At 54.9% G+C, this 12,538-nt stretch overlaps 1 protein-coding gene across 1 annotated transcript; it reads right to left on the reverse strand.

Moving 5' to 3' along the window:
* Positions 1 to 1,924: 1,924 nt before the first annotated feature.
* On the reverse strand, positions 1,925 to 6,184 carry LOC116967559 (zinc finger protein 239-like). The gene is made up of 2 exons (XM_033014179.1): positions 5,498 to 6,184; positions 1,925 to 2,242 (listed from the first exon to the last, which is right to left on the reverse strand). The coding sequence occupies exons 1-2, from the start codon at positions 6,107 to 6,109 to the stop codon at positions 1,925 to 1,927; spliced, it is 930 nt and encodes a 309-aa protein (XP_032870070.1). The 5' UTR covers positions 6,110 to 6,184.
* Between the last annotated feature and the right edge of the window lie 6,354 nt (positions 6,185 to 12,538).

Raw genomic sequence — 12,538 nt, forward strand, 5'->3', positions numbered from 1 at the left:
TTTCCCCTCTATCCTTAAGCTGTGACCCCTTGTCCTGGACTTCCCCAGAATCGGGAACAATCTTCCTGCATCTAACCTGTCCAACCCCTTAAGAATTTTGTAAGTTTCTATAAGATCCCCCCTCAATCTCCTAAATTCTAGCGAGTTGGCCTTCATAACAAGAGGGTTTCAGTATAGGAGTAAAGAGGTTCTTCTGCAATTGTATAGGGCTTTGGTAAGACCACATCTGTAGTATTGTGTCCAGTTTTGGTCTCCTAATTTGAGGAAGGACATCCTTGTCTCCTAACTTGAGGAAGGACATCCTCTCTCTCTCTCCCCCCCCCCCCACTCTCTCTCCCTCTCCCCTCTCCCCTCTCGCTCTCCCCCCTCTCTCTTCCACTCTCTCCCCTCTCTCTGTCTGTCTATCTCTCTCTCTCCCTCCCGCCTCTCCCTCCTCGCTCTCTCTCTATCTCCCCCCCCCTCTGTCCTTCTCTCTCAGTCTCCCCCTCTCTCCCTTTTTTCTGAAGAATGGCGGACTGCAGGAGTGGGCGCCGTTGTGTATGGCTGCTCTGCTTGCAGTCCGCCGTTTCACCCTTTTTTAATTTTTAGTCCTGTTAAAAAAAAAATGTTAGTTGGAGGTCTTTTATGTAGTTGGTGGGAGAGGGGAAGGGGGAAACTTTATTTCCATGTCCCTACCTGGTCAGAGAGGCGGCTTGCCTCCGAGCTGCTTCTTCGCACCTTCCTCGCGGCCTACCATCAGACTGGAGCGGCGTTTCCTGTCGGGACCGACCAGGGCTACAGCTTCGGCGGCGGCGCAGCGCTGGGACACCATCACGGAGCGGGCGATGCCTTACCGGGTCGCCGTGCGGTAAGCTCCGGAGTGCTGTGACAGCCGACCTCAACATCCGAGGAGCTGTGTCTGTGGGCGTCCAGCCGCGGGCGGCGCTGGATTTAAGACACCGCGAAGCCTGCTATCCGCGATCGCCAGAGTCGGAGCTCCAACCAGCGCGGCCTGAGGACTTCAGGAGCCGCGGTCTCCAGGGAGGAAGTGGCCGCTCCAGACATCCCAAACCACCGAGGAGTGTTTCACTCGACGCCGGCGTTCCAGCTTTCTGGCAAGAGGGCCTGAAAACATCGGACTGGCTGCGGAGGCCACAAATAGGCCCCGACCTCGGGTGATTTACTGAGGAAGAGGACTTAACTTTCTGATGCCTTTCCCCACAGTGGAACATTTTGATTCTGTTGTGGGGGGACGTTCATGTTGAATTCTATGGTGTGTTGTGTCATTTTTCTTTCTTTTCATTTTGCTATGGATGTACGGAAGCTTAATTATTTATTTTATGTAAAGAACTTTGGTTTCAACGCAAGTTGATTTAAACGTGCTATATTAATAAAATTTACTTACTTACTTGTGATTGAGGCAGTGCAGCGTAGGTTCACGAGATTGATCCCTGGGATAGCGGGACTGTCATATGAGGAAGGATTGAAAAGACTGGGCTTGTATTCACTGGAGTTTAGAAGGATGAGGGGGCATCTTATAGAAACATATATAATTATAAAAGGACTGGTCAAGCAGGATGCAAGAAAAATGTTCCCAATGTTGGGCGAGTCCAGAACCAGGGGCCACAGTCTTAGAATAAAGGGGAGGTCATTTAAGACTGAGGTGAGAAAAACCGTTTTCACCCAGAGAGTTGTGAATTTGTGGAATTCCCTGCCACAGAGGGCAGTGGAGGCCAAGTCACTGGATGGATTTAAGAGAGAGTTAGATAGAGCTCTAGGGGCGAGTGGAGTCAAGGGATATGGGGAGAAGGCAGGCACGGGTCATTGATAGGGGACGATCAGCCATGATCACAATGAATGTCGGTGCTGGCTCGAAGGGCCGAATGGCCTCCTCCTGCACCAGGTTTCTGTTTCTAGCGAAGATCCTGTAGCGGATCTTTGGTTTCTAGAGCAACGGAGACGCGTTGCGCCTGCGCGCGGGATTGGACCCGCATGTCCGGGGGCGGGACCTGCGGGAGACACGGCCCCTCGACGGGTCCGCCTCCGCCATTGGCTGAGACCACTGACGGACACCGCCGGCATCCAATGGGAACAGAGGGGTGGGCGCGGCCTGCGCTGACGGTTGGAGCGTCAGGTGACCGGTGGCGGCGCGAGCGCGGCCGTTAAACCGTCTCCGCGCGAGCCGGGCCGCGCCTGCGTGACGTGCACGCGCAAAGGGCGCGCCTCCGGGCGGTGACGTGACAGCAGGAGAGCGGTGACGAATCTGCCCGGTGATTGACAGCGGATGAGGGCGGGGCCCATCGGCGCGGCACCGCCCTGAATCAGGCTCAGCTCAGGCGGTGCCCGCGCCCCGCCCACTCCCCCAGACTCAACCCCAGCCCCTACCCCCTCCCCCACCCCGCTCACTCAGTGCGGCAGGTTCAATCCCTAGCACCGACCACAGCAACACATGCATCCGATACATGAATAATATTTAATAAATGGAGACTGAAATTTATCTTCATACAAATATTAATACAATCTTAATACATCTTAATACAAATGTTAATATAATTTGTAATGTAAAGTTCTGGAGTAACTCAGCAGGACAGGCAGCATCTCTGGAGAGAAAGAATGGGTGACGTACCTGGTCGAGACCCTTCTTCAGTCTGAGAGTAAGGGGAGAGGGAGACACAGAGATAAGGAAGTGTAAGGTGTGAAAACAAGACATAGAAGGGGTTAGGGATCAAGGAAAATGTAGAATAGATAATTGTTAATTTGGAGAAGGTGACTACGAAACTTACAGTGATAACATTTAATCACGGGACAGTCAGACTGGTCGGAGAACTAGGAAGGGGGTTGGGGTGGAGATAGAGGGAAAGCAAAGGTTAGAGACGATAATATTCATACTGCTGGAGTGTAAGCTGCCCAAGCCAAATATGAGATGCTGTTCCTCCAATTTGCTCTGTGCCTCACTCTAACAGTGGAGGATGCCAAGGACAGAAAGGTCAGTAACTCAGCAGGACAGGCAGTAATGCTGGAGAGAAGGAATGGGTGCTTTTCAGTTTGAGACCTTATTCAGACTTTCAGTCTGCCTTGCCGAGTTACTCCATTAATTTAATTTACTTGTCTGAGACTTTTATTCAACCATATTAATCAGCAGAGAAGTCGCCCCTTAGCCTAACAAGGATATCCCACCTTTCAATAAGAACACAGCTGATCTGATTTGATCCTCTCTCCTAACGGCTCACATGGCTCTTTGCCTAATTTCTTATAAACAATATATGCAATTGTGCCTTCAGCATAATAGACAAAAGGTGCGGCAGTAGGCGATTCGGCCCTTCGAGCCAGCACCGCCATTCAATGTGATCATGGCTGATCATCCCCAATCAGCACCCCGTTCCTGCCTTCTCCCGATATCCCCCGACTTCCTATTTTTAAGAACCCTATCTAGCTCTCTCTTGAAAGCATCCAGAGAACCTGCCTCCACCGCCCTCTGAGGCAGAGAATTCCACAGACACACACTCTCTGTGAGAAAAAGTGTTTCCTCGTCTCCGTTCTAAATGGCTTACTCCTTATTCTTAAACTGTGGCCCCTGGTTCTGGACTCCCCCAACATTGGGAACATGTTTCCTGCCTCTGGCGTGCCCAAACCCTTAACAATCTAATATGTTTCAATGAGATACCCTCTCATCCTTCTAAACTCCAGAGTGTACAAGCCCAGCTGCTCCATTCTCTCAGCATATGACAATCCTACCATCCCGGGATTAACCTTGTAAACCTATGCTGCACTCCCTCAATAGCAAGAATGGCCTTCCTCAAATTAGGGGACCAAAACTGCACACAATACTCCAGGTGTCGTCTGTACAACTGCAGAATGACCTGTTTGCTCCTATATTCGATTCCTCTTGTTATAAAGGCCAACATGCTATTCGCTCTCTTCACTGCCTGCTGTACCTACATGCTTACTTTCAGACTGATGAACAAGGATCCCCCAGATCCCGTTGTACTTCCCCCTTTCCCAACTTGACGCCATTTAGATAGTAATCTGCCTTCCTGTTTTTGCTACCAAAGTGGATAACCTCTCATTTATCCGCATTAAACTTCATCAGCCATGCATCTGCCCACTCCCCCAACCTGTCCAAGTCACCTTGCATTCTCATAGCATCCTCCTCACAGTTCACACTGCCACCCAGCTTTGTGTCATCTGCAAATTTGCTAATGTTACTTTGAATCGCTTCATCCAAATCATTGATGTATATTGTAAATAGCTGCGGTCCCAGCACCGAGGCTTGCGGTACCCCACTAGTCACTGCCTGCCATTCTGAAAGGGACCGGTTAATCCCTACTCTTTGTTTCCTGTCTGCCAACCACTTCTCTATCCATGTCAGCACTCTACCCGCATACCATGTGCCCTAATTTTGCCCATGAATCGCCTATATGGGACCTTATCAAATGCTTTCTGAAAGTCCAGGTATACTACATCCACTGGCTCTCCCTTGCCCATTATCCTAGTTACATCTTCAAAAAATCCCAGAAGATTAGTAGGTCGGGACCCTTCTTCAGACTGGCACGATTAACAGATGAGGGGGTGATTGGCAGGTGAGTGGAATAAGTGACAGAGGCGAGAGAAAATAAGGAGATAAAAGGGTGTGAGATAAAGAGAGAGGAATGTATATGTGCAGCTTTAAGGGACATTGGTCTGGTAGCATTTGGAGTATTGCATACAGTTCTGGTCACTCCAATACAGGACTGATGTGGAGGCTTTGGGGAAGGTGCAGAGATGGTTAACCAGAATGGTTTAAAAACAAGGAACTGCAGATGCTGGTTTTCAAAAAAGGACACAAAATGCAGGAGTAACACAGCAGGACAGGCAGTATCTCTGGGGAGAAAGAATTGGTTTTGGGTCGAGACTGAAGAGGATCTTGACCTGAAACATTACCCATTCCTTCCAGCATTTTGTGTCTACCTAAACAGTGCCTATCCACGTCGCGGTGTGCCAGCAGGCTGGAGAAGCGGACAAAGGCCATGCCACAGAGCGGGCAGGTGAAGGGGCGCTGGCCAGTGTGGACTCGCCGGTGCTCCAGCAGGTGGTCAAGCCGTTAACACAGGACGGGCAGGGGAAGGGATGCTCACCGCTGTGGGCACACTGGTGCTGCCACAGGCTGGACATGCGGGTGAAACCCTCGCCACATTCAGTGCTCTCCAAGGGTCTCTCTCTGGTGTGTATCCGCTGGTTCTCCCGCAGCCCCCATGCTCTCTTGAAACTCTTGCCGCAGTGGGAGCTGCTGCTCGCCGGCGTGAGCCCGCCGGTGCTGCCGCAACCCCCGCGAGCTGTCAAACGACTCACCGCAGTACGGGCAGTCGTAGGGCTCGCCACTGGTGTGCACGCGCTGGTGAGACAAGGCATGGGCGGCCATGGAAAAGCGCTGTCCACACACCGGGCTGGGGAAGGGACGGTCGCTGTCGTGCACCCGCTGGTGGGACAGCAGCCTGTTGGAGCAGATGAAGCCCTTGCTGCACTGGGTGCAGGTGAAGGGGCGCTCCCCGGTGTGGGTGCGCTGGTGGGACAGCAGGTTGCTGTAATGGGCGAAGCCCTTGCCGCAGTCACTGCAGGTGTAGGGCCGTTCCCCGGTGTGCAGGCGACTGTGCACCTTCAGGGTCTTGCACGACTTGAAGCCTTTGCCGCAGACGGAGCAGGAGAAGGGCCGCTCGCTGCTGTGCACCCGCCGGTGCTCCCGCAGCCTCCACAACTGGCCATAGCTATTGCCACAGGTGGAGCAGCCATGGGGCTTCTCGCCTATGTGTACCCACAGGTGCTCCCGCAGCCCCGACAACCAGGCAAAGCTCGTCCCGCAGGTGGAGCAGCCATAGGGCTTCTCGCCCGTATGCACTCGCCGGTGTCTCTCCAGTTCATGCGCCGTCTTGAAGCTCTTACTGCAGTTGGAGCATTCAAAGGGGCGTTCTACCGTGTGCACCCGCTGGTGCACCCGCAGCACCGACAGACAGGTAAAGCTCTTGCCGCAGTCGGCGCAATCAAAGGGACGTTCTCCTGTGTGCACCCGCCGGTGGACCTCCAGATGGCTCGGGTACTGCCAGGCTTTGCCACACACGTCGCACTCATAACGCTTCTCCTTGTTGTGCCCCGTCATGTGGTCCTCCACTGAAGCTCAGGTCGCACACCGAGCAGATGGGGAGGGGTAGGGTCTCACCGGCACCCTGGCCGCCCTCAATGGCTGCTCACATCCCCGTCTCTCCGTCTACAGCAATGGCTCCTAAACCCTGCAGCAGGGGAACACAGAGGGTCAACAAGCTGGCAAACAGGACATTACTAACACGTGAACATGTCTGGTGCTTGAAGTGGGGGGGGGGAGGGGAGCGGGGAGGGATGTAAGGTGGAGGGTGGGGGGTGGGAGGAGGTGACTGGGGGAGATACGAGGAGCAAAGGAGGGGAGAGGTGGTGAGGAGGCAAGGGGGGGAAGTGGTGAAGGGGGGTGAGGACAGTGGAAGTGAGGGGAGGGGGAGAAGGGAGAGGGGTTATGAGGGGAGAGGGAGGGGAGTTGTGGGAGGGGGAGATGGGAGGGGTTGAAGAAGCAAGTGGGAGAAGGGGGGCTGCACGATCAGCGCACTGACGTCACCACCAATCCGAGGGGGACTGCTGGCCACGCACCCTGCCATTGCGCAGTCACATGGGGGGCGGGCAGCATGCATCATGGGAAGAAGGTCACACAGTGCTGGAGTCACTCAGCGGGTCGGGCAGCTTCTGTGGAGAGAGGGGATGCGTGATGTTTCGGAACAAGATCCTTCTTCAGTCCGATGGGAAATACGGAGATAAGGAAGTGTAAGGAGTGAAAACAGGACAAAGGGTTCAAGGAAAATGTAGAATAGACCATTGTTAATTGGGAGAAGGTAACAGGCAATGGGTGCAGGAGTAGGCCATTCAGCCCTTCAAACCAGCACCGCCATTCAATATGACCACAACTGATCATCCAGAATCTAAATACCCTGTTCATGTGTTTTCCCCATATCCCTTGATTCCGTCAGCTTTAGAGCTAAATCTAACTTAAAAATCTAGTCTTGAAGACATCCAGTGAATAAGCGAGTTCGGTATTCTGACTGCGAATGCCCAGTTCATAGGTCACTCGCTATAAACATTCTCAGCGTCTGTGCTGCTGTGTGGGTGCAGGTCTGCGTTTCACCCGTGGTTGGGCCCAGGTCTCTGGAACTGCAGGCACCATTGAGTTGCTGCTGGACCTTCCCCGTCCCCTCCCGGGTGTCCCGTCCCTGTCTGGGAGTGTCCAGAGGTGTCCGGGTTGGCCCTGAGCTGCGGGGCGGTGGTGGCCCCGGGCTTGCAGCCGGCGTGGGGAAGGCAGGCACTGGCTCCAGCTCGGTTCTGCCTGGCCCACCGGGTTGGTCTGCAGCCCTGGACTGGTGGGGCGCCGGCCCTAAGCGATGGTGGCCCTGGATTTGCAGCCAGCGCTCGGCTCTGCTCCAGCACCCAGGGGACCTATTCCTGGGCGGGCCGGGGACCGTCGGCTGCGCTTCTCGCCTTGTCCAGTGGCTGTCGGTTGGTCACCTCGGTGCCGGCGGGAGCCGAGCGCCGATCATCAGTGGGGATGCACACGCGATGCTGCGGTGGCACGGCGGGTCAGGCAACATCTCTGGAGAAGGGTCTCGACCTGAAACGTCACCAACTCCTTTTCTCCGGGGATGCTGCCTGTCCCGCTGAGTTGCTGCAGCGTTTTATGTCCCCCCCGTTGATGGCTGGTGCTCGGCTTTCACCGGCGCCGGGGTGAGTTGGCCGGCGGCCTCTGGGTGGGGCTGCGAGTGCGGCTGGCGGTCCCCGGCTCGTCGGTGAATGGGATCCTCGGGAGTTGGAGCGGGGTTGGGCCTATCCCTTATTCTTAAACTGTGACCCCTGGTTGTAGGTACACAAAATTGCTGGAGGAACTCAGCGGGTGCAGCAGCATCTATGGAGCGAAGGAAATAGGCGACGTTTCGGGCCGAAACCCTTCTTCAGACTGATGGGGGGTGGGGAAAGAAAGAAGGAAAAAGGGGAAGAGGAGGAGCCCGAGGGCGGGCGGATGGGAGGGTGGGAGGAGACAGCTAGAGGGTGAAGGAAGGGGAGGGGACAGCACAGGCTAGCCAAATTGGGGGAATTCAATGTTGATGCCATAGGGGCGCAAGGACCCCAGACGGAATATGAGGTGCTGTTCCTCCAATTTCCGCTGTTGCTCACTCTGGCAATGGAGGAGACCCAGGACAGAGAGGTCGGATTGGGAATGGGAGGGGGAGTTGAAGTGCTGAGCCACCGGGAGGTCATGTAGGTTAAGGCGGACCGAGCGGAGGTGTTCGGCGAAACGGTCGCCCAACCTACGCTTGGTCTCACCGATGTAAATTAGCTGACATCTAGAGCAGCGGATGCAGTAGATGAGGTTGGAGGAGATACAGGTGAACCTTTGTCGCACCTGGAACGACTGCTTGGGACCTTGAATGGAGTCGAGGGGGGAGGTGAAGGGACAGGTGTTGCATTTCTTGCGGTTGCAACGGAAAGTGCCCGGGGAGGGGGTGGTGCGGGAGGGAAGGGAAGAATTGACGAGGGAGTTGCGGAGGGAGCGGTCTTTGCGGAAGGCAGACATGGGGGGAGATGGGAAGATGTGGCGAGTGGTGGGGTCACGTTGGAGGTGGCGGAAATGGCGGAGGATTATGTGTTGTATTTGGCGGCTGGTGGGGTGAAAGGTGAGGACCAGAGGGACTCTGCCCTTGTTGCGTGTGCGGGGATGGGGAGAGAGAGCAGTGTTGCGGGGTATGGATGAGACCCTGGTGTGAGCCTCATCTATGGTGGCGGAGGGGAATCCCCGTTCCCTGAAGAACGAGGACATTTCCGATGCCCTGGTATGAAATGTCTCATCCTGGGAACAGATGCGGCGTAGGCGGAGGAATTGGGAGTAAGGGATGGAGTCTTTACAGGGGGCAGGGTGGGAAGACGTGTAGTCCAGATAGCCATGTGAGTCAGTGGGTTTATAATGTATGTCGGTCAGGAGTCTGTCCCCTGCGATGGAGATGGTGAGGTCAAGGAATGGTAGGGAAGTGTCGGAAATCGTCCAGGTGTATTGGAGTGCCGGATGGAAGTTGGTGGTGAAGTGGATGAAGTCAGTCAGTTGTGTGTGGGTGCAGGAGGTGGCACCAAAGCAGTCGTCAATGTAGCGGAGGTAGAGGTCGGGGATGGGGCCCTGGTACGCATTGAACAAGGATTGTTCAACGTACCCGACAAAGAGGCAGGCGTAGCTGGGGCCCATGCGTGTGCCCATAGCTACGCCTTGTGTTTGGAGGAAATGGGAGGAGTCAAATGTAAAGTTATTGAGGGTGAGGACCAACTCCGCTAAGCGGAGGAGAGTGTCAGTGGCTGGGTAAAGGTTGCTCCTCTGGTCGAGGAAGAACCGGAGGGCTTTGAGGCCATCCTGGTGGGGGATGGAGGTGTAGAGTGACCGGACATCCATGGTGAAGATGAGGGGGTGAGGGCCCAGAGAGTGGAATGCGTGGAGGCGGCGGAGAGTGTCTGAGGTGTCTAGAACATAGGTGGGGAGGGATTTGACCAAGGGGGATAGGATGGTGTCAAGGTATGTGGAGATGAGTTCGGTGGGGCACGAACACGCAGAGACAATGGGTCTGCCGGGAGAGCCGGGTTTGTGGATTTTAGGGAGAAGGTAAAAACGGGCCGTGCGGGGCTGGGGAACGATGAGTTTGGAGGCTTGGTCAGGTAGGGCGTGGGAATTGATGAAGTCGGTGATGGTGCTAGAAATGGTGGCCTGGTGCTCGTCAGTGGGGTCATGGTCCAAGGGTAAGTAGGAGGAGGTGTCCGAGAGTTGGCGCGTGGCCTCAGCTTTGTAGAGATCGACGCGCCAGACTACCACGGCACCTCCCTTGTCGGCTGGTTTGATGACCCAGTCTGGGTTTTTGCGGAGAGATTCGATGGCAGTGCGTTCAGAGGGGGAAAGATTGGAGTGAGACAGGGGAGTGGAGAAGTTGAGGCGGTTGACGTCGCGGCGGCAGTTCTGAATGAAGAGTTCCAGAGCCGGGACTTTCTGAGGGGGGTTCCACGAGGAGGGGGTGCGTTGGAGACGGGAAAAGGGGTCATCATTAGGGGGCGAGGACTCCTTCCCATGGAAGTGCGCTGTGAGGCGGAGACGACGGTAGAAGCTCTCCAAGTCATGGTGGGCGCGGAACTCATTGAGATGGGGACGGAGGGGGACAAAGGTGAGACCTCTGCTGAGGACAGACCGTTGGGTGGGGGAGAGGGGGAGGTCGGGGGGGATGGTGAACACCCGGCAGGGGTGGGAGTTGGGGCCAGAGGAAGGCAGGTGGGTAGACTGGGTACGGGGTTGTGGGTGTTGGAGGGGTGGTGGGTGGTCAGGGGGTGGGGGGGAGAGAGGGCTGTGAGGTGGGTGGGGAAGAGCGGGTGTGACATGGTTGGGGGGGGGATGGGGGAGGGTCAGTGGAGCAGCCACTGAGGTTAGCACGGCTGGGCAGACGGGCGCTAGGACCCGGTGGAATTAAATCGAGGAGAGTGGGAGTAAGCAGCGTGAAGGCTGCAGGCCCAGTGCAGAGTCCAGGCTCCAGGTAAGGCGACGGCTGTGGGTTGCTGGAGGGGGGTGGAGTGGCGCGGGTCAACGGACCCGATGGTCGGAGTCCAGTGGTGGTTGAGTCGGGGTCCGCGGGCGATGCGAGGGTGGTCCCGGTGGGCGGATGGTCGGCGGGTCGGCGGCGAGATGAATCGGGTGCGTAGCGGCGGCCATGTTGAGATAGCCCCGGTCCGGCGGCGTTGTAGGGTAGTTGGGGTCGGGTGGCGATGTCGGAGGAATCGGCGAGGGGGAGCGAGTCTAAGTTACCGTGGAAGCTGCGAGGCTGGGCGTCATCGGTCGGCAGGTGAGGGTCGGCGGCGGCATCGATGTAGAGGTCGGTGAAGGCGGCGGCCCGGTGCGTATGGAAGTCGCTCCTCGAACCCCTGGTTGTAGATTCTCCCAACATCGGGGACATGTTTTCTGCATCTACCCTATCCAATCCTTTAATAATTTTATACGTTTCTATAAGATATCCTCGCTTCCTTCTAAACTCCACAAATACAAGCCCAGTCAACATATTTTTTTCATTATATGTCAGTCCCACCATCCCGGGATTTAACCTGTTTAAGAAAGACCTGCAGATGCTTTGAAAAATCGAAGGTAGACAAAAATGCTGGAGAAACTCTGTTGGTGAGGCAGCTTCTATAAAGCGAAGGAATTCCTTCGTTCCATAGAAGCTGCCTCGCCTGCTGAGTTTCTCCCGCATTTTTGTCTGCCTGCAGGAATTAACCTAGTGAACCTACGCTGCACTCCCTCAATAGCAAGAATGTCCTTCCTCAAATTAGCAGACCAAAATTACACACAATACTCCAGGTGCGGTCTCACCAGTGCCCTGTACACCTGCAGTAGGACCTCCTAAACTCAAATCCTCTCGCAATGAAGGCTAACATGCCATTAGCTTTCTTTACTACCCGCTGCACCTGCATGTGTACTTTCAGTGACTGATGTACAGGAACACCCAGGTCTCGTTGCACCTCCCCTTCTCTTAATATTGGCTCATTACCGTTCCGTGTACCGAGATACGGGTGTCAGTGGTTACGGGGAGAAGGCAGGAGAATGGGGTTAGGAGGGAGAGATAGATCAGCCATGATTGAATGGCGGAATAGACTTGATGGGCCGAATGGCCTAATTCAGCTGCTATCACTTTTGACCTTATACAGGGAGAAACCTTGTCTCCGCACTGGAGTCACACAAGTCTTACACTCAACGTTATTCCCTTCATCCCATATCCGTACACTGTGGACGGATCGATTGTGATCACGTGTTGTCTTTCTGCTGACTGGTTAGCAACAACAACAAAGCTTTTCACTGAACCTCAGTACATGTGACAATAAACTAAACGCAACCCTCCCGCCGCCAGGTGGCGCTGCAGACAGAGGGACAAAGACGGTGCGTCACGGACTCCCGCCGCCAGGGGGCGCTGCACTCGGAAGACCAGAGACGCTGCACTCGGAGTACCAGAGACGCTACACTCAGACCAGAGACGCTACACTCGGAGGACCAGAGGGCGCCCAGACCTCCTAACATAGAAACATAGAAATTAGGTGCAGGAGTAGGCCATTCGGCCCTTCGAGCCTGCACCGCCATTCAATATGATCATGGCTGATCATCCAACTCAGTATCCCGTACCTGCCTTCCCTCCATACCCTCTGATCCCCTTAGCCACAAGGGCCACATCTAACTCCCTCTTAAATATAGCCAATGAACTGGCCTCGACTACCCTCTGTGGCAGAGAGTTCCAGAGATTCACCACTCTCTGTGTGAAAAAAGTTCTTCTCATCTCGGTTTTAAAGGATTTCCCCCTTATCCTTAAGCTGTGACCCCTTGTCCTGGACTTCCCCAACATCGGGAGCAATCTTCCTGCATCTAGCCTGTCCAACCCCTTAAGAATTTTATAAGTTTCTATAAGATCCCCTCTCAATCTCCTAAATTCTAGAGAGTATAAACCAAGTCTATCCA

The sequence above is a fragment of the Amblyraja radiata genome, chromosome 40 (assembly GCF_010909765.2).
Source record: "Amblyraja radiata isolate CabotCenter1 chromosome 40, sAmbRad1.1.pri, whole genome shotgun sequence".
In the NCBI taxonomy this organism is placed as follows: Eukaryota; Metazoa; Chordata; class Chondrichthyes; order Rajiformes; family Rajidae; genus Amblyraja; species Amblyraja radiata.

Excerpts from the sequence above, each read along its gene's own strand:
- LOC116967559 (XM_033014179.1), bottom strand. The coding sequence starts at position 6,109 with ATGACGGGGCACAACAAGGAGAAGCGTTATGAGTGCGACGTGTGTGGC. Across the intron at positions 2,243-5,497 it reads GCACCCACACCGGGGAGCGC|ATTCGTCACCGCTCTCCTGC; the intron begins CCCTTCACCTGC and ends ATCACCGGGCAG.